General features: G+C 50.1%; 1 protein-coding gene across 11 annotated transcripts; it reads right to left on the reverse strand.

Annotated features, from left to right (window-relative positions):
• Window positions 1-360: 360 nt before the first annotated feature.
• On the reverse strand, window positions 361-20,032 carry ST6GALNAC6 (ST6 N-acetylgalactosaminide alpha-2,6-sialyltransferase 6). Of its 11 annotated transcripts, none has more exons than XM_077145854.1 (7): window positions 13,017-13,149; window positions 11,827-11,881; window positions 10,139-10,191; window positions 8,139-8,318; window positions 5,419-5,825; window positions 2,450-2,557; window positions 361-1,820 (listed from the first exon to the last, which is right to left on the reverse strand). In XM_077145854.1, the coding sequence occupies exons 2-7, from the start codon at window positions 11,879-11,881 to the stop codon at window positions 1,349-1,351; spliced, it is 1,275 nt and encodes a 424-aa protein (XP_077001969.1). In that variant the 5' UTR covers window positions 13,017-13,149; the 3' UTR covers window positions 361-1,348. The 11 variants fall into 11 exon arrangements, with proteins under 11 accessions (XP_077001969.1, XP_077001962.1, XP_077002011.1 ...); XM_077145847.1 differs by having other exon boundaries at window positions 10,139-10,229; XM_077145906.1 differs by having other exon boundaries at window positions 1,516-1,824; window positions 10,139-10,229; window positions 13,017-13,148.
• Window positions 20,033-20,192: the final 160 nt, after the last annotated feature.

Below are 20,192 nucleotides of genomic sequence, written 5' to 3' on the forward strand. Positions count from 1 at the left end.
GGCAGGGACCTGCTGGATGTCCAGCTCCGTTTATGGGGTTTCTCCTCTCCATGGAGCTCCTTGAGATGTCTGCTGAGGGAGCTGAGGCTCTGACAGGTGAAGTGCTTGTGCAGGAAGAAGCAGGGACAGGAGAAGCCAAAAGGACTTGGCTCCAGAAGGCCACACATTGTACTCCATACCCCCAGGCCCAGCCCCTGGGCCCTGGGCCTGGGGGTAGTTGCCAGGTCCCGATCTACGCTCCAAAATGCACGGCCAGCTGAGAAAGCTGAAAGTCCCACTTCTCAGGCGCTGTCATAGGAGACCCACAGTGCTGGGTCCAGAGACAGCTGAGCTTTACCAGGGAGACATAAGAAACCAAGCCAGAGCTTAGGTACGTTTATTTCTGTACAAATCATTACAAAACCCAGGCTGGGGCAGTCGCCAGCCCCACCCCCACCCCCATACACACACCACAGTGTGCAATGGCTCGCTGCTGGCCTTCACTTCTGCCCAACCCTTCCCACTCCACGGCTTCCTCCAAGAAGCCCTCCAAGTCTTCCCTTCCAGATTCCAGAGGAGCAGGGAGCAAACTCACCCACCACAGCCCAGCAATAAAGTGCCTGATCTAGAATAAGGGAACAAAATCCAGTGACATGGTTTCCAGCCTGCTATGGCCAGCAGAAACCCAGCTTGGGGGAAGACCCTCAGAACCCTCGGCGGCTCCAGACAAAGGGTTCCATATGAAATACAGCTTGGCTGGGACCCCCACCCTACCCTCCACCCCTGCTTGCTCAGTGCTGAGGGCCCAGGCGAGGCTCCCCCAACAAGGGGAAGAGCCTCACTGCTGGGTGTAGAAAAGGAGGCCTGGCCCTTTATGGGCCAAGCTACTGGCAGCTGGGCCGAGGGGATTAAGGGAATAGCTTAAGGTTCATCACATTCCTGTAAGAGTCCCCCAAACCCTGGGGGAGTCTGCACAAAAGTACCCTAAAGTGTTCCAGCAGGAGGTGGGGAAGGGAGCCCAGGCTCCTAGAGACATGAGCCCCCCAGCAGGGACTAGGCCGGAGGAGGACAGACCCCAGGGTGGTAGGTGAGAGAGGTAGGGAGGGTCTCAGACTCCACATTAGAACCGGACACAGGCAGAAGGGTGCCCAGACAGGGGGAGGGATTTGCCCAAGGCCACTCAGAGCCAGGCCAAGTCCCCGACCTAGGCCCTCGGCCTCCAGGGCCTCCCCACAACCTCCACAGCCCCACGGATTCTGGGAGATGAGGGAGCCACACAAAGTTCCCGGCTCCTTAGGCAATGACCCCATTGCCCCAGACAAGTGGGGAGTGATTTTGGGGTCCACTCACGGGGCTCTGAACTAAGGCCTCATGGGAAAGGGCACATCCTTAGCCTCAGATGACTCAGAAATACCCCCATACCCTGATTGACTATGCTCAAACCCTGACTGGTTGAGAACTGACACCCCTGATTAACCACATAGAATTCCAAATCCCTGAGGGGCCAAGAGATAGCCCCAGCCCCGACAGGCTGCAGGACGCGGCCGGGAGCCGCTCCGGCAGGCCCTGATGGGCCGGGAGGTGCTCCGCGGTCGGGCGGCTGGGCCACGTCACTCCTCCCGCGTCCCCCGTGAGGTCCCCACAGGCAGAGTGGCCTAGGTCCAGGACGGGTGGGAGAAGGTGATACTGTACAGCTGGGCCCAGGACGAGAAGACCCTCTTCTCGGTGATGAAGCGGTGGTGGTTGCCTTTGCGGCTGTGCTCGTTCTGGATGTAGGTGACACACTCGTCCGGCCCCTTGGGCTCGTAGTAGTGGTAGGGCATGCGCTGCAGGCGGGGCCGCTGGCTGGGGCAGAGCAGACCGGAGCCATAAGGGCCGGGCGGGCCTGCCCCTCCCTAGGCCACAGTTTCTCCATCTCTAACATGGGTATAGGGTGGACTAGGTTGGTGACCATCGAACTATTGTGTGTTTTTTTTTTAATGCAGCGGAACCTTTTCCTTTCCCCAGTAGGACAGCAGTGTAGGGTAGTGGTGAGGACTGGGGGCTCTGGAGCCTGGCCCCCACCCCTTAATGCCTGTGGAACTTTAGGCCACAAAACCTCCTCCTCCGTTTTTCTCCTCTATGAAGTGGAGAGAATAACAGTACCTATCCTTAGGGTTGCTGAGAGGAGTAAATCAGATAATAAATGTAGCCTCGTGTGGCACATGGTCAGCACTCAGTGAAGAGTAGATGCCACCTAGTGTGCTTTTCAGATGATGATGATGATGGATAAACTCTGGCTGAGCGTGTAGTGGAGGCCCCTGAGGTACCTTCAAGGAACCTATGTCTGTGCAGATGGCAATTTGAACGTCATGAAACAGGTCCTTGAAGGCCCCTCCCACCCCCAGCCAAGGTTTCCAGGCCCCCCAGCTCCATCCCATGGTCGCTGGCTGGGCATTGTCCTGGAAAGACACGAGCTAGGACGGCTCACCTGCAGTAGTCAGGGGGGACCATGCCGTAGACGTGCACGTGGTCACACAGCTCCACCGCAATCACCATGGTAAACCAGCCTGTGCTCAGCCAGGAGTGCGACTTCTCCCTGGAGGCAGAGATGGGGTCGCAGTGAAGAGCATGCAGACAGGGCTGGGGAGCAGGTAGGTGGAATTGGTCCACCTACATGGAATTACCTAGAACTCCTCCCACATACCCTTCCAGGCCCTCCCCCCACTTAGTTACCCTCAGTCCAGCCCTCCTGCAGGAGCAGGGCATGCTGCAGAGGGCTTGTCTGGGCAGAGATGAGAGGTGTGGGAGACAGTTCCTCCAGGGGGAAGAATGAGAGCAGGGCATGCTGGGAATAACCTCTCCTGGAGAGAGGTCACAGTTTGGAAGACTGGGAATTACTATGGCCATAGAGCATGCTAGAAGCCTCTGTGCCTTTAAAGCAAGAAATGCTAGAAGCAAACTCCTAGGGGAGTCTCAGCAGAGAAGGTCATGCTGGCAGTGAGTACAACTTCACAGTCTGGCACTGAAGAAGGAGCAAAGACCCTAGAGCTATGCTGTCCTCTACTCCAACAGCCACCAGTCACGTGTGGCTACTGAGCATATGACATGTGGTGATGTGCTATCAGGGTAAAATACATGCTGGGCTTCAAAGATTTAGCACAAAGTAAAGAATGTAAAATATCTCACAGATAGGTGGTTTTTTTTCCATTGATATATATGTTTTTGATTATGTTAAACTGAAATATTTTGGATATACCGGGTTGAAGGTGGTTCTTTGAAAAGTTAAAAAAAAATAAAAGATAAATCTCTTGTAAGACTTGCAAAGAGGGAAGATACACATATTGTTAATGTGTATTAACAATACACATTATTGTGTATTGGAATTATTGTGTATAAAGGAATGAAAAAGGGACTATTACCACAGACCCTGTACAACATATCACAAACAACTGCATACAAAAATTTGACAACTTAGATGAAACGGGCCAATTTCTTGAAAGCAGAAACTATCAAAATTCACCCAAGATGAAACAGATAACCTAAATCTCCTGTAACTATTAAACAAATTGACGTCATAGTTAACAACCTCCTGGGAAAAAACTCTCCAGGCCCAGTTGGTTTCAATAGCAAATTCTTACCAAATATTTAAAGGAGAAATAATACCAATTCCACACAATCTCTTCTGGAAAATTGAAGAGGGAACATTTAATTTCTCGATTCATTTTCCGAGGTCACAGTACCCTGATACCAAAACCAGACAAAGACACTACCCCAAAAACACTACAGAACAATATCTCTCATGAACAGAGATGCAAAAATCCTCAACAAAATATTAACAAATCAAATCCAGCACCATATAAAATGAGGATATCACAACCCAGAGGGGTTTATTCTGGAAATAGAAGGCTGATACAGTATTCAAAGATCAGTCGGTATAATTCCCCATGTTAATAGTATTAACATGATCATATCAACTTAGGCAGAAAAGATATTTGATAAAATTCAGTAAACAGTTATGAAAAAACTCTTAGCAAACCATGATGCAAAGGGAATTCCTTCAACCTGATAAAGGAAAGCTACAAAACCCCAGAGCAAACACAAAGAGTGAATCCCTAATGTTAACTAGGGACTAGAGTTACTAATATTATAATACTGTTTTATCAATTGCAACAAGGTTACAATAGTGCAAAATGTTAATAATAGAGAAAATGCTGTGTGTGTGGGTGGCATATATGGTAACTGCACTTTCTGCATGATTTTTCTGTAAACCTACAACTGGTCTAATTTTGTGTGTGTGTATACATATATATATAGAGAGAGAGAGTAAAAAACAAAACAAAACAGCAAGCGTATTCAATTATGAAAGACTGAATGCTTTCCCCCTTAAATTGGGAACAAAGCAGATTACCACTTCTAATATCATTCAACATTGTACTGGAAATCCTACCCAGTGCAGTAGGCAAGAAAAAGAAATAAAAGGCATACAGTCTGGAAAGGAAAATATAAACCTTTCCTCATATGCATATAACATGATTGTAGACAATCCCAAAGAACCAATCTTATTTATAGTCTATAGACTAGCAGTGAACAATTGAGAACCAAAATTAAATTTTAGAAGATACCATTTAAAATAGCTCAAAAAAGTTAAATATTTAGCTATAAAGCTAATAAAACATGTACAGGATCGATATGCTGGACATACTGGGTTAAATAAAATACATTAAAATTAATTTCACCAGTTTTTTTTTTTTTTTACTTTCTTAATGTGACTACTATAAAATTTTAAATTACACATATGGTTAACATTATATTACTATGAGACAGCAGTGGCCTAGACTAAGGCACAATGCTGGAGAGCTTTCCTAAGGAGATGAGTCAGAGGAGGGCAAGCTAATAGAGAATAATAGAGAATACCGGGAAAACTGTGTGCTTAAAGCTAGACATGCTGGGAACAGCCAGGACTTTAGATTAGACACACTGTGCCAAGAGCTCTCCTAGAAAGACGCTAAGGGTGACTTCGTACCTTAGAGCAGAGCATGCTGGGAGCCCTCGTTCCCTCAGAGCAAAGCATGCTGGGAAGAAAGCTCTCCAGAGGAGGCCAGTCAGAGAAAGGCATGCTGGGTACAGATTCGCCTTCAGAGTAAGACTTGCTGGGAGGATGCTTTTCTGCAGAGACTCATCAGGACGGGGCCATGATGGGGTGAGCGTGCCCTTAGAGCAAAGCAAGCTTGGAGGATGCCCTCCTGGGGAGACGAGACCGCATGTAACATGTTGGGAATGAGCCAGGCTAAGAACTGGAAATAAAGAGAACTCGCCTAGGAAACCTGATGAAAGTGTGGCAAGATGGAGCGACCACAACCTCAGAGCAGCGCATGCTGGATGCAACAGGTCCCCTGAATGAGGCACATGGAGAGGGAGCACAGGACGGGCCAGAAGGGGCAGGCGGGAGACCGGTACCTGTCCTTGCCTGTCTCACCCCGGAAGAGGTCATCAAACTGGCGCATGCGGGTGGGAGAGACGGCGTAGGCCTCCATGCTGGGGAACGCCAGGCCTGCCCGCTGGATGACGCGCACAAGGCTGCCCTGGGGCTTCTGCATCTTGCTCGGGGGGCCCCAAAAGATGAACACGGTTTCAGGGGTCCGGTTGACGAACTCCTGGGGCCTCCGCAGCACACGGAACACGCTGGAATGGGCTACCACCCGGAAGGTGGTCTTGTTGCCCACATCAGCTGAGTAGCCCGTGGTGGGTGCGTCGTTCATACGGATGGTACACTCGGCCCGCTCGATCTCGGGGCCCAGCTTGGTGCCCAGCAGGTGGCTGGAGCTGGTGACAATCACACACTGGTGGCACCGGGAGGGCAGCGTCTGGGGGCCAAGCAGAGTCAACACCATCACGGCCAGTCCATGCAGGACCTAGTGCTCTGAACATCCAGGCCTCCAGGAAGCAGGAATTATTATGCCCATTTCAAATGGAAGCCCATTCATCCAACATTCAATGCATATTTACAGCAAGCTGGCCAACGGACAGGCATTGGGAACAGAGCAGTGAGCAAGACACAACCAGCCCCTGCCCTCAAGAAGCTCACAGCTGGGGAGACAGATGAGGAACAAGTAAAAGAATAAATAATTCCAGGTAGTGATACGTGCTGAGAACAAAACCGGGCAGCCCATCAAGAGGGACTGGAGTGGGGCTACTTTGGAACAGCCATTCAGGGCAGACTCTCTGAACTGAGACCTAAACACTGAAAGGGGCCACTTAGGGGAAATAATTCTAGGCAGGGGGAAGAGCAAGTACAAAGGCTCCAAAGTGGGAATGACTGTGGTGTGTTGAGAACAAAAAAGAAGGCCACTTGGTTAGGGCACAGGAAACAAGTGGGAGAACAGGAGAGTCATTCATGCAGGGTATCCCCAAGGTCACACAGCAGAGAAGTGCAGGCCAGGATTTGAACCCAGGTCTATATGACTACACACTTCCTGTTTTAGCTTCAGCCCCAGCTCCCAAACACCTATGGCATTTCCATCTCACCCACACACAAGATACCACATCCAGGGGTACGGTATGTATGAATTTTTTTTTCTGTTTTCTTTTTATTTCTTTTTTCTGAATTGATGCAAATGTTCTAAGAAATGATCATGATGATGAATATACAACTATGCGATGATATTGTGAGTTATTGATTATATATCAAAAATGGAATGATCATATGGTAAGAATGTTTGTGTTTGTATATTGTTATGTTGACTAAAAAAAAAAAGATATCACATCCAGTTATGAAGGAAAGGGTATGACAGGCACTCTGCGCCTCTGCTTCCCCATTTTTGAAATGAATGGTAGAAAATGTATGCTCTTTGGGGGCCTATTTTCTGCCCAAAGAATTCCCTTTCAACCTTCAAGTTTCAGCTCAAATGCCACTTCCTCCAGGCAGCCTTCCCGGTGCCTTTCCTCCAAGATCCAGCAACATGGCACATGTACCATGACTGACAGCTTTTCCAGTTTTCTTGAGCTGTAGTTTTCTGACCTCCCCCATTAGACCAGAAGCAATGTAAGCTGCTTCAATAACCCAACCACACAGCTGCTCCACTTTCTCCTTTTTTTTATTCCTTTGACAGATTCTTAGAATAGAGAAAGTCTCAATTAGGTACTCATCTCTCTCTAAGCATCTGCTAATGAACCTTTTCTCAATGAGGGTGTATCCAGAGCCCAGGCCTCTCAACAATGCCAAGGCCTGGAGAAAACACTGAGAAGGCCAGCACGGGAGGGGGCAGAGGTAGGCAGGGCTGGAGAGGGCACTCCTGGACACTTCCTTCTCCCAAAAGACAGAATTCACGCTCAAGGCTAATCATTTCCTCCCTGATCCCAGATAAAACAACTGGGGCTCGGAGGCCTACAGGGGTAAACCCCCGAAATATACAACCTGAGTTTCACGGCCACCCAAGACAAACAGAAGCCCTCGGGGAATGACTTTGGTTCTCTCTGCAGTGGCAACTCAGCAGGTGTTGGGGCAATGCCATGTAAGCAATGGGAAATCTAAGGTAAGAGACTGTCACTGGGATTTGAAGAAATGTTCCAGAAAGAGTATGGCTAAGGTGATCAAACCTGAGCTCAATCCTGGCTCTCAGCTCCCTGGCTGTATGGCTTTGGACAGTGATTTCACCTCTCTGCCTTGGTTTCTTCATTTGTTCAAGGGAGAAAATAATGCTGACCTCACAGGGTTGCCTGAGGATTACTGGTGATCACAGTGTTTGGCACACAGCAGGCATTTGCAAAAGGGCAGCCATTATTATTACTGTTTTTATGTCATCAAGTACTCAAGTGTCCTGCCCCCATACCCCATGTGGGTCCCTCAGCAGAGACAGAGATCAGCAAAAATCAGAGACACCTTTCCAAAGTATTCTGAATCAGGAGATGGCAGGAAATTAGTGCTAGAGATGGGACTTTGGAGATAATTGAGGCACTGAGAAGGAAAGGGCACTTATCCAAGGTCACACAGCAAGCAAAGGGCTGAAGTGATCAGAAGCCAGGGCCTCTGACTCTCAGGGTCCCCCCTTTCCTTTAGGAGAGATAGGGGTGGCAAAGACAAGAGGTGAAGGAGAAGAAGGGAGCAGTGACAACAGGCAATGGGGCGAATCAGCCACCAAGAAGCTCCAGAGTGGGTTTCTCCGAATGGCTGGCCCTACCTTATTGCCGAGAATGGGGACGTAGCCATTAGTGAGACTCCATTTCTTGAGATTGACGGGTCGGCGGAGGCGGCCCCGCAGGGAGCCATAATGGAAGACCTCATTGGCACTGTTGGAGCTGTAGAGGATGAGGATGGTGATGAGGGCAAAGAGGATCACGAACACTGCTGACCGCTGCTCCTGGAGAGAGGAGAGGCCAGTGTAGGCCCAGCCACATAGCACACGAGCGCCCCACCCTCTCGCTGCCCACCATGCCTGGCCAACCCCAGCTCTTCATCCCCAGGCTAGTTCAGACCCTACCTCTTCTAGGAAGGCCTCCACCTGCACTCCCTATCACAGTGCTGATCACACTGCTTTTGAACTGTCGTGTCTACCTCATTCGACCATGAACTCTGAGGACAGGGACTGGGATAGCCTCGTTCCTCATATCTCCGCACCCGGAGCAGGGCCTGGCACACAGAAGCTTCTCAAGGGAGGTTTGCTGGATTGGATTGGGCATGGGTGTCAGAAGGATCTCTCCAGGTGAAGCTGTGAGGGTGCCTAGAGACAAGTAGCACATCCAAGCAAGAGGATCCAGGTCTCCCCCAAACGCTGCTGGGGTGTTCTGATCAGGATTTGGGATGTAGGGGTGGTTGGTACACAAACATGTGGCTTTGGGGTCCAGAAGGTGGGTGATATCCAAGGGGTCCACTGGGATTTATTTGTCCAGGGTCTGCAGGGCTGGGTGAGACCTGGGAGGCCTGGCTCCCTGTGCTGAGCCCTCTGCTGGTGATCTGTGTATTGCCTCGCCACTCCAAATTCACTCATTTTGCCTACTTTGTGAAAACAGATCTGGGCCCAGCTGGGAAGAGCTTTGTGAAGTAGAGGAGGTGGGAAAGACACTGCAGGAGGAAAGGATTTTGCTTCCTGGTTCTGGTGGGCTTGCCAGGCAGCTCCTGCAGGGCACAATGTCCAACAGTAGCTAGTAGCACCCAAAGGTTCTCCCTACCCACAAACTGCAGGCAGTTTGGTAGCCTCCATCTGAGCTTCTCCAAAGACCAGCTCCCACAGGCATGGCAGCAGCCAGCAGCACCCAGCAGCCAGCAGCTTCCATCCCTCAGACAGCTGTGCATCCCAGTGCCTCTTGTGAGACACCTCCCCATGAACAGCCTTCTGCACATTCTAGAGGGTGGATTTCTGACAACTTCCACCAGGGCAGCACCTCAGCAGGCTCTCTGCCATCAGAGAACCACAGTGTGCCCCCTCCAACAAGGTGCTGGTCAGCCCTGGTAGGGCAGCAGGTACTCTGCCTTTAGTGCTCTGTTTCAGCCCCAGGGGGGTGGCTGCTCCTTATAGCTGTTATTCCTGTATTCCTTAGAGTGCCAAATCCTCATTACTCCACTGTTATAGTTAATAACCTTTATATTAAGCTTTCCCTGTTCAAATGACGGTGGTTCCCCTCTCCTGATTGGACTCACACTGATAACCTCAGGCTCAGTCAGGGCTGCAGTGAGTCCTGGGGACGGGTACACAGGGCCTGGCACATTGTAAGTGCAAAAGGTAAGAAAGGGAGGGAGGAGTGGAGGATGGAGTGGAGGGAGGGAAGGAGAGAAAGAATCCTGACACCCTCAAGTGATGCTCACAATGCTGTATCATCTTTAGCACTGACTGCTGCCCCCTCCCCCTCCCAAGCCCTAACTCACTCGCACCCCCTTAGCCCTGCCCCCTGAAAGCACTCCACAGTTAAAAGTCTCCTCTGCTGGCCCCTAACCACAGCTGGGTCAGCCAAGCCAGGAAGGACACAGGTGGACCCGGGCTCCAGAGAGAGGCAGGAGTTTACCCAAGGCCACCAGCAACTCAGCAGCCGAAGCAGGGCTCACACCTGGGTCTCCCAGGTAACAGCTGCCCCTTGGCAGGGAAGGAAGACTAATGGTGGCCTGGGTCCTAGACCAGTCCAAAGAGCCCATTTCACAGAGGGAAGTGAAAGACTCAGATGGGTACGAGAAGTGGAGGGGACTTACTTTGTTGCTACTCATCTCTCTCCGGCGTCTGCTGAGGAGTGGGAGCCAACGTCCTGCAGGTAGACCAGGGGGTGGGGGAGTGGCTTCACTCCTACAAGCCATCAGAAAAGGTTATGTGTACTCCCCTGGGTCCAGCTGGCCAAAGACTACGACCCCCATCCTCATCCCCAATCCCCATCAGCTGTCCTACCCACTCAGAGCTTTAAGCTTCATGGTTGTATCCATTTTGCAGATGGGGACACTGAGGCCCAAAGAGGGCAGAGACCTGGCTGAGGTCACACAACCAGGTGGTGGCAGAGTCCCGTCTCTCTCCCACTCCCCTCCCTGAACAAGGGCTTTGCCACTCCCAGGCTCTCACAGGCAGTTGGGATCTGCCCCCAACCCAGCAGGAGCCCCATTCAGACCCGGGTTCTAAACCCTGCCATGGGTCCCTGTGTTCTCAGAATAAAGCAGCATGCATTACAGGTCCCCAAACTCCTCCACGCTCACCCCTCCAGGTCCGGCCTGAACCATGTAGCACAAAACTTCCCCTGGACCTTCATCTGGATCCTTGCCTCCCTCCTGGCCAAGAGCTGAGGGCGCAGCTAGCACATGTTCCATTACCCTCCAGCACCCACGGAGATGTTCCACGCAGAGTGCTGCTAAGGGCCTGGGCTGAATTTGAGACCAGTTTCTAGTCCCAGCTCCATCTCTGACTTAATTCCAGAGCCTACAACTACTCATCTGTCAACCGTCTGTGATCACAGCCCCCCACCCCACCCCCCAGGGCAGGTGGGAGGCCTCCGTGAGACAATGCAGCAGGGGACTGTGCTTCCTTCCTGCACTGGCCCCAGAGGCCTGGCCTGGAAAGGGACAAACCAGCACTGCTCCTCACTCCCCAACCGGCTTCCTGCCGGACAAGCTCCTCCCCACCTGTAAGAGGGTATAAATATTTGTGTCCAACCTACCTCTAGGAGATTCAAGGCCAGAAGACAGTAAGAGAGGCAGAGTGTGCAGATGGAAAGACTAGGACCCCTGGGGAGCCTCCCCAATTGCACCCTCCCCTCCAGAGACCTCTCAGCTCAGCTCCCACCATTATCTCCACCCCCTGACCTAGCTGCTGTTTACTCCTACACAGCCGACTAGGAATAGTCATAGAACCTCTGGCCAAAGGAGATTACCCCCTGTGGCTCCTGATTGGTTAGGTCCTGGCACTGCCCACCACCCAACCCCGCCTCCTCATCCTGAGCCGGGCTTCTCCAGGGCCCCCTCACAGCCAGCTTGGGAGGTCCTGGGTAAGACTTCCTGACCACCCCCACTGTAAGGATCAAGAAACTGCCTCTCATCAGAAGGAAGGAGCAGTTTGTCCCTGCACTTACAGCCTGTCGGGAAAAGCCCATGTCCAGATGTTCAGGGTCACCCCCATCAGCTCAGATGCCTCTGGCATTCAAGGCCCTCATTGGTCCAGCTGACCTTAGGAGCCTCTCCTCTCCTCTTACTATACTCTCCTGAGGATGCCCCATGCTCCAAACATACTAAGGCACTCCAGTTCCCAGGCCCAACCCCCACTTTCCCACCTTTGCCTGAGCAGTGCCCTCAGCCAGGACCACTGCCCCCTTGGCCAGCCCCATCACAGTCCTGCTCCGAAAAGGCCATGGTTTCAGTACAGCATCTCAGGTGCCAGTGGAAATCCCAGTTTCACCACTTACTGGCTGGGGGGCCTTGGGCAAGCCATGTGACCTCTCTGAGCCTCACTTTCCTCATCTGTAAAATGGGAATAAGAGTCGGTAACTCACGGGGCTGTTGGAAGGATTCAAGCAGATGTGACAAGGGAAGCACAGGGCTTGATAGTGCTCCATCAGTGCCAGCTACTCTTAGTCTTACGGTTGGTTACTGATTCAAGGCCGGCCTCTCCAGGAGTTTACCAACAAAACACACACACACACACACACACACACACACACACACACACACACACCCCGACCTCGGCTCCATTCTCTCTAATATTCAGGAATGCGTTGGAACCCTACGAAGCACCATACATGAAGCACCATACATTCACTGAATCCTTGCAGCCTTGAGATAGAGACTTAGTCCTCATTTCACAGGTGGAGAGTCTGAGATTTAGAGAGACAAAGTGCCTAGTGGGGCCTCCCAGAGGCAAAGGCCATTCATCTTGGGGGCTGAGACTGGCTGGAAAGGGCCAGAGACCACCAAGTACATGCCCATCACCTTGCTGGGCACTGAGGATCAGGCCTTTTGGGGACTGCTCAGGCTGGGGAGGTGGCAGCCCAGAGCAGCCGGCTTAGGAGCCTGTGGTCAGCCCCAAGGCTGGCAGAAGAGGCTCAGCCCCTGGGTTGAGAGTGGGGGCCATACTCTGCCCTCTGTTGGGGCTTTGCCTCTTCCAGCCGGGGAGCCCTCCTTAAGGGCCCCGAAGCCCCTGGGAAAGCCGCGTGGGAGGAGGGCTCCAGAGAGCAGGGCGAGGGGGAGGGGAGACTTGAAATTCACAGATGATGGGAAGCGTCGAGCCAGGGGTCCACAGTCGGGGGCTCACCCTATGCGCCCCCCTCACACCGACTCCTTCCCCAACTCCCCGCATTCTGGGGGGACCAGATCTCTAGACCCAGCTGGGAAGAGAAGGGAAGGCAGGACGGCGGCAGGGTCCCTGAGCTCTAACGGAGTAGTCAGCGACAACGGACCCAATGAAGCCTGCGACAGCCCCTGAACGCGAGCACCGGGATCTCCGGACGCTGTTTGTTACCAAACGGGAGTGGGTCTGGGGAGTCCCCGAGTTCCCCCAACATCAATCCTCATCCCCAGCGGCTCCCGACCCCCATTCCTCGAGCACAAGCAGCCGCCCTCTCCCGCCGCTGTCCACCCCCCTAGGGCGGCCGCTCACCTCCCCCGGGGAGCGCTTGGCCCCCCGCGGCCCCCGACTCCCCTCACATGGCGCCGAGAGCCTAGAGCCGGGGTCTGCGCTCTGCAGGCCGCCCAGGCCCCGCCGCAGCCCCGGCCCGCCGGGTCCTAGCGCCGCTGCTCGCAGCTCGGGTCCAAGACAGTGAGGGGGTGGGGCCTCCTGGGGCAGCGGGTGGCTCCGCCCCAGGGCGGCGCTGGTGGGTAAGGGTGAGGGGGCAGGAGACGCGGGTCCCCTGGCCCCGAAAGCGGATGGATCAGTGACCGCCGGTGCACTCAGTGGTAACAACAAAAATAATAACTGCCTTTTGGAGCCCTTTAGGTGGGTCAGACCCAATTCGATCTTGCTGATTTGTCACTACGACTTCTGAATGAGGAAACTGAGTCCCGAGCACACTGCGTTTGAAATCAGAGTCTCTCCCCTGACTATCCCACTCAGGCCTCCAGCTTTCTGCTCAGGGTCATGCATCCATCGGTCCTTCACTCAGAGGTTCACCCAGCCCCTCCTGGTCTCTAGCACAGCTCTGCAGGGGGCCACCAGACGGCGGGTGTCAATATTTCCATGTCCATTATCCGTGCCCTTGGACTCTCGGCCCTGGAAGTGGAACCTGCAGAAATGAGACCCACGACTGTGTCCCAGGAGTTGGGAGTATGGTTCAGGGCATCTTGCCCGGATTCAAGTCCGGCTCTTGCCACCTACTAGCTGGGGAGCCTTGGCACATCTATTACCCTTTAGACTGCCTCTGGAAGACGGGGAGAAAATCAACCTCATAGGGTTGTTGTTGTAAGAATTACAAATGTTTCTTCTGCTCATAACCCAGGTCTTCATTCCCTCATTTTATGTGAATTTCTTAATATGGACTGGTTAAATAAACAAAGGCATATTCCTAGTGAGAGGGCACTAGGAAGCTATTATAATTGTCATGTATCTAGGGATGTTACAGGTATGGTTAAGAGGTATGGTTTTTTTTTTTTTCTTTTGCTGGGAATGATGAGAATGTTCTAAAATTGATCATGGTGATAAATGCAGAACTATGTGAGGATACTGTGAGCCATTGATTGTGTACTTGGGATGTATTGTATGGTGTGTGAATAGAATAAAATGACATTTAAAAATTATCATGTAGATGATGGCGATGGTAGCACAACATCATGAAAGGAAGTAACACACTGAATTATATATCTGTATATGGTTAAAAGGAGAAATTTTAGTTTGTATATATGTAACTAAAATAAAAATTTTTAAATAACGATTGTGTAGATAAATATGTGCTGACAGGAAAAGATGTCCAGGATATTTAAGTGAAAAGACAAACAAAACATGTTAAAAAAAAACTGCATCTGGTATAATCATTTTGGAAAACAATGGTGTATAGTTGTAAAAATCTGCATTCCACACCTGGATATATACCCTGGAGGAATTCTTAAAAACATACACATCAATGTCCATAACAGCATTGCTCGAAATAATGCAAAACTGGAAACAGTCCAAATATCCATCAACAGAAGAATGGATTTTTTTGTTTGTTTTTTAACATTGTAGTACATTCACCTGTTGAAATACCATATAGCAGGGGAAAAGGGATGAGCTATGTAATTAGATTACATGGATGAATCTTAAGACATAAGGAACGTCAACTAGAGATATGAATGAAGCTGATCTGGATAGAACTAAGGTAAATCAGAATACAGAGTAAAGGATGATATGGTCTATATTTAAACATTTTAACTTCTATGTGAAACCAAAGGAAGCGATGTTTATTTGGTACAAGACTTACATTTTGGTAGTGCACGAACTAATTTAATCTGTATGGTCAATTTATTTGAGCACCATAATTACACGAAGTTCCCAAATAGGGCATGAGATCCTATTGGTTTGTACAGGTTAGTGTGATGCCTTGACCCATCCCACAGTTAATCTGGGCAATGAATAAAAAAGTATTTGCAAGGTCACCTTGGGGGACTGGGGAGATAGCAATAGAAGGAAATATTAAACTTACCCACCTGGGGAATTCCTGATAGTCTCGAAAGCATGGGGACAACCAATTTAATAGACTGAGCCCTCAATCTTGGGGCTTGCCCATATGAACCTTAGTCCTACAAAGGAGACGCTAAGCCTACTTATAATAATGCCTAAGAGTTACCCTCAGAGAACCTCTTTTGTTACTCAGATGTGGTATCTCTTTCTACGCCAACTCTGCAGATAAACTCACTACCCTCCCCCACTAAACGGGACACGACTTCCAGGGGTGGAAATCTCCCTGGCAACATGGGACATGATTCCTGGGGATGAGCCCAGACCTGGCATCATGGGATGGAGAAAGCCTTCTTGGCCAAAACGGGGAAGAGAAAAATGAGACAAAGCGTCAGTGGCTCAGAGAGTTCAAACAGAGACAAGAGGCTATCCCGGAGGTTATTCTTACGCATTATATGGATATCCCTTTCTAGTTTATAGTGTATTGGAGTGGCTGGAGGGAAGTACCTGAAACTGTTGAACTGTATTCCAACAGCCTTGATTCTTGAAGATGATTGTATAACTATATAGCTTTTACAATATGACCGTTTGACTGTAAAAACCTTGTGGCTGATGTTCCCTTCATCCAGGGTATTTGACAGATGAGTAAAAAATAAGAACAAATATAGCAAGCAGGCTTTGCAGCAGGCAGACCTTCCCCCTCTTCTTCTGGTTCAGCTGCCTCCTCTGTGGAAAATCCCCAAAACTCCTCCCCTAGCCTCCAGGAATGGGTGAAACTGAAAGATAAGACACATTCCTGGAATAGGGACCCCTCCCTTAATGGTACATCTGCTTCTGTAACCCAGCTTTGTGCCCTTCTCAACTTAAACCAGTCAATCGTTTACCTTGTTTTTAATATATCATCTTGTCTGTAAAACCTGATGGTAACCTTTTGTTCGGGGCTCAGACTTCTAGAGGCTACTTGGCTGAGCCCCATGGCCTTAGACAGTAAAACCTACTTCCTGAAACTTTGGAGCCTCGCCCCGGTTTGTTCTGTTTCTGTGTAACATTCCAGGAGGCTTGAAGCCTTGTCCCTGTTTTGTGCAACACGAAAAAATAAATAAATAATAGGGGGGATAAGGGGTGAAAAAAAATTGGGCACATTGAAATACGAGTGGTTGAGAGGGAAGAGCAAGTAGTATGGGATTTGTGGAGTTTTTTTTTTCTTTTTATTTCTTTTTCTGGAGCGATGCAAATGTTCTTAAATGATCATAGCAATGAGTACACAACCACAGGGTGATATAGTGAGCCACTGATTGTGTACTTTGGATGGAGTATGGTGCATGAAGATATTGCAGTAAAAATATTAAAAATAAAAGACATGAGCAGTGAAAATGGCAAGTTCAGGAGGAAGACAAAACTGCACAATCTACTGTTGAAGCATACTGGGGGAAGCAGACCCTACTTACAGCAAAAGTTGAAAAGCACAGTTCTCCCTGTGAGGAAGGCAGGGGAGCAGGAGGGGAATGGAAAGGCGCAGCGGTGAGGATGCCAGCTCACCAGTGATGACTCGTAGGTAAGAAGGGTCATGAGTTCAGGAGGTTCGTCATACTATTATGTTTTATAACTTACAAGCATGAGATACACAGTCTTTTGTGTGTTTTACAATATTTAAAAGAAAGGAGGAAGAGGAGAAATGATTTAAAAAATAAGAAAAAGGAGATGATTTTTGCCTATCAGAATGCTAAATGTGGTTGTTTCTGAAATGGGTGGGATTATGGGCTGCTTTTCTTCTTTTGGTTCAACTGTGTTTTCCAAAATTTTTAAGACAATGAAAAGCTTACTTTTAATTTAATAAGTAAATAACATTTGAAAAGAAATCAAAAGTTTAATTTAATTAAAATACTAATTTATAAAAAATGAACTTCATCTGTAGCATTATTCCTTTTTGCTGCTGTTTTCTAGAAATACTATTACCTATGTAAGTATGCTTGCAGACACACACAAAAGTTCTTCTGGAAGAATCCACAGGGAATAAGTGGCAGTAATTTCCCCTGGAGATAAGAGGAGTGAGCACAGCCTTCACTTTAGGTTTTATAAACTTTCAGGATGTTTGCATTGTGTTAATTTGGTAATTAACATTTCATTGTTTTTAATTAAAACAATTTAAAAAGTCAGTGAGGCCCTGGGGGTGGGGGTGAGGGTAGAGTCCACCTTCCTGGCTGTGAAGACTCCAATTGGGAAAAATTCAACTTCCCTAAGTGGAGAATTCCTGATATTCTCACAAGCAGTGTGGACAACCAAAGCAATAGGCTGAGCCCCAACCTTGGGGTTTGCTCCTATGAAACTTAACCCCACAAAGGATAGGCTAAGTCTACTTAGATTTAGGCCTAAGAGTCAGCCCCAGAGAACCTCTTTTGTTGCTCAGATGTGGCCTCTCTCTCAGCCAACATGACAAGCAAACTCACTGCCCTCCCCCTCTCTATGTGGGACATGACTCCCAGGGGTGTGGACCTTCCTGGCAACGTGGGACAGAAATCCTAGAATGAGCTGAGACTCAGCATCAAGGGATTGAGAAAACCTTCTCGACCAAAAGTGGGAAGAGCAAAATGAGACCAAATAAAGTTTCAATGGCTGAGAGATTCCAAACAGAGTCGAGAGGTTATCCTGGAGGTTATTCTTACACATTAAATAAATATCACCTTTTTAGTTAAGGCGTAACAGAGAGGTTAGAGGGAACTGCCTGAAAATGTAGAGCTGTGTTCCAGTAGCCATGTTTCTAGAAGATGATTGTATAATGATATAGCTTTAGCAATGTGACTGTGTGATTGTGAAAACCTTGTGTTGGATGCTCCTTTTATCTACTTTATCAACAGATGAGTAAAACAGAAGAGGGAAGCCCCTTGCCCAAGGTCCCAGGGGGCTCTGTACCACGGTTGTTACAGGTAGGCTCTTCTCCCTGCCCCGGAGGGGCTGCATCAGTCCAGCTCCCGGACCAAATATGGACCTAGAGCTCCCCACTCAAGCCTACCGGGTCTCCAGGCCCAGCCCCAAGAACAGTAACAACGGCTTCTTCAGTAATCATAACAAGGATAAGAAAAACAGCAGCCCCCACTGGCTGGGCATTTGCTCCCATGCAAAGTGCTTTGCAAATGTTAAGTAAAATAAAATGGCAGCCTGCATCATGAGTTGCTGGGAGGGGACCCCTTTCTAAGGGCTTTTCTAGAAGACAAAAACAATTGACCTTCAGGGGGCTTTCCAAGAAAATGAAAAAGCAACCTACAGAACTGCTGATAAATCAGTTTGGGTCCAGAAGATTGGACAAGCATACCATGCCAATCAATGCATATCTGCTCCTCACTCTTCCATTCCCCATCCCATGTAAAATGGAAACTTAGTATTAGCCTTATATGAGCTTCTCCTTTCTATTTTCTGAGTGGGATGCGGCCCGATTCATAAATCATTCAATAAAGCTGTGACAAGTTTTTCTTTTATCACAAACATTCCTCATAACATCCTTACCAGAGGGAGAAACCGAGGCTCTGAGCGCACACAGGTAGCTAGCGGCAGAACTGGATTCCACCAGGTCTGCCTGGTAACCACAGAGCTGTTCTACCCCAAGGCCAGGCCAGTCTTTGGCTATGAGGGCTGGCCCACTACACTGCCCAGGGTTGCCCATGCCCTTACCAGAACGTTCTTGGTCCATCACAGCAGTATTCCCTGGCCCTGCCCAAAGCGGGGTGCCCCCTCTCTGGAGTCCCTACCCCCGTGTTCTAAGTGAGCTGGGGGACCTGGGTGTGGCCACCCTTTCTGACCCTTAGCAAACCTTCTTTGCCATGCTAGGACTTTTCCTTTCCATGGGGTCCTGGAACAAGTTCTCAGAGACCTTACCTGCCGTCCCAGTCGCTCATTTACAGAAATGGAAACCTAGGCCCAGAGAAGAGGCAGGATCTGCCTGAGCCTCCTTAGGGATCCTGGGCAGAGCTGGAGTGGGAGCCAGGCCTCAGGACTGCTGTCTTTCTCCCTTTGGGCAGAGAAGGAGCCCGAGGGCGGGACCTCTGAGGGGGCCAAGAGCAGACAGGGAAGGCGTGCACACAGTAGGTGCTCTGTAACTGCACGCTCCTGAGGCCACCCGGCAGAGGGGCAGTGAGTCCTGAAGCAGGAAGTACCTGCTTCTTCCCCGGCACAATCTGGAATGGTCAGATTGGCCCAGGGGAAAACCCAGGACCTGCAACAGGCCAGGTCAGGCTCAGAGACCACGATAGACCTCTGCTCACCTTTCCCAACCAGGAAGATGAAGTGTGAGTGTGACTACCCAGCTCCCAGCTGGATTGCTAAGGCTCCTTCTAAAGGAAAAGCCCTTAAGACACTTCCAGGTTGTGAGGTTCGCCTGGCTTCGTCTTTGGCCTCTGGTCCCCATGGATGGGAGGCAGGGGGGGGTCTGTCTCCAACAGGACTGCTGAAGGACAGGGAGATGGACCCAGAGACAGGCTGCCCACCAAGCTGATCCCTCCCGCTCAGAGGCAGGGACAAACATCCTACCCCCCACTCACTTGGCAGCAGCAGCAAGGCCAGCAGTGATGAAGGAGCAGGGTCATCGGTTTCCTCGTTAGCAGAACCCTTTGCAGATCCCACCAGTGACCCGGCCCATGAGGGGTTACCTTCATCTGACCAGAAAAAGCGACCGTCTGGATTACTCTGGCTAGGTCACCACCCTAGAAGGACATACTATTTGGGCCAGTCCAGCAATAAACACCCCACCCCGGGGCAGGGCTAGGACAAAGGCACCTCTGTGTGCTGGATCCAAGGGCCAGGCCAGCATTTCCCAGGGGATGGAGGAGAAAGAGGCAACCTTCCAGGAGAAGGGCAGATTCCAAGCCTATCAAGACCAACGCAGCTTGGACTTGGAGTCTGAGGAAGAAGCTGTGATCAGGGAGGTGGCTGATGGGGGGCCCAGGGGATCTTCCTGATCATCTGTCTCTGTGCCCGAGGAGAAAGGGTGACCCCATTTAAAATGATGGCCCCTACATGTCACAAGCCGATGATGTCCTCAGCCCTGGGGACAGGCACTTTACACATGCATCTCACTGAATTTGTCAATCCCATGAAGAGCTATTTTAGTATTTTTTATCAATGGGGAAACCAAGGCCCAGAGTGGGGTACTAGCCTGCCAGGTCTCACAGCAGGAAGTGAGAGCCAGATTGAGGC

Source organism: Tamandua tetradactyla, chromosome 2 (assembly GCF_023851605.1).
Source record: "Tamandua tetradactyla isolate mTamTet1 chromosome 2, mTamTet1.pri, whole genome shotgun sequence".
NCBI lineage: Eukaryota > Metazoa > Chordata > Mammalia > Pilosa > Myrmecophagidae > Tamandua > Tamandua tetradactyla.

What these genes read in the sequence shown, in the direction of transcription:
- ST6GALNAC6 (XM_077145841.1), bottom strand. Translation starts at nt 10,680, where the DNA reads ATGAAGGTCCAGGGGAAGTTTTGTGCTACATGGTTCAGGCCGGACCTG. An exon ending in TCCCCATTCTCGGCAATAAG is followed by an intron (nt 5,826 to 8,138) that starts GTAGGGCCAGCC and finishes CTTGGCCCCCAG; the next exon opens with ACGCTGCCCTCCCGGTGCCA. An exon ending in GTCCCCCCTGACTACTGCAG is followed by an intron (nt 1,821 to 2,449) that starts GTGAGCCGTCCT and finishes TGCCCCAGCCAG; the next exon opens with CGGCCCCGCCTGCAGCGCAT.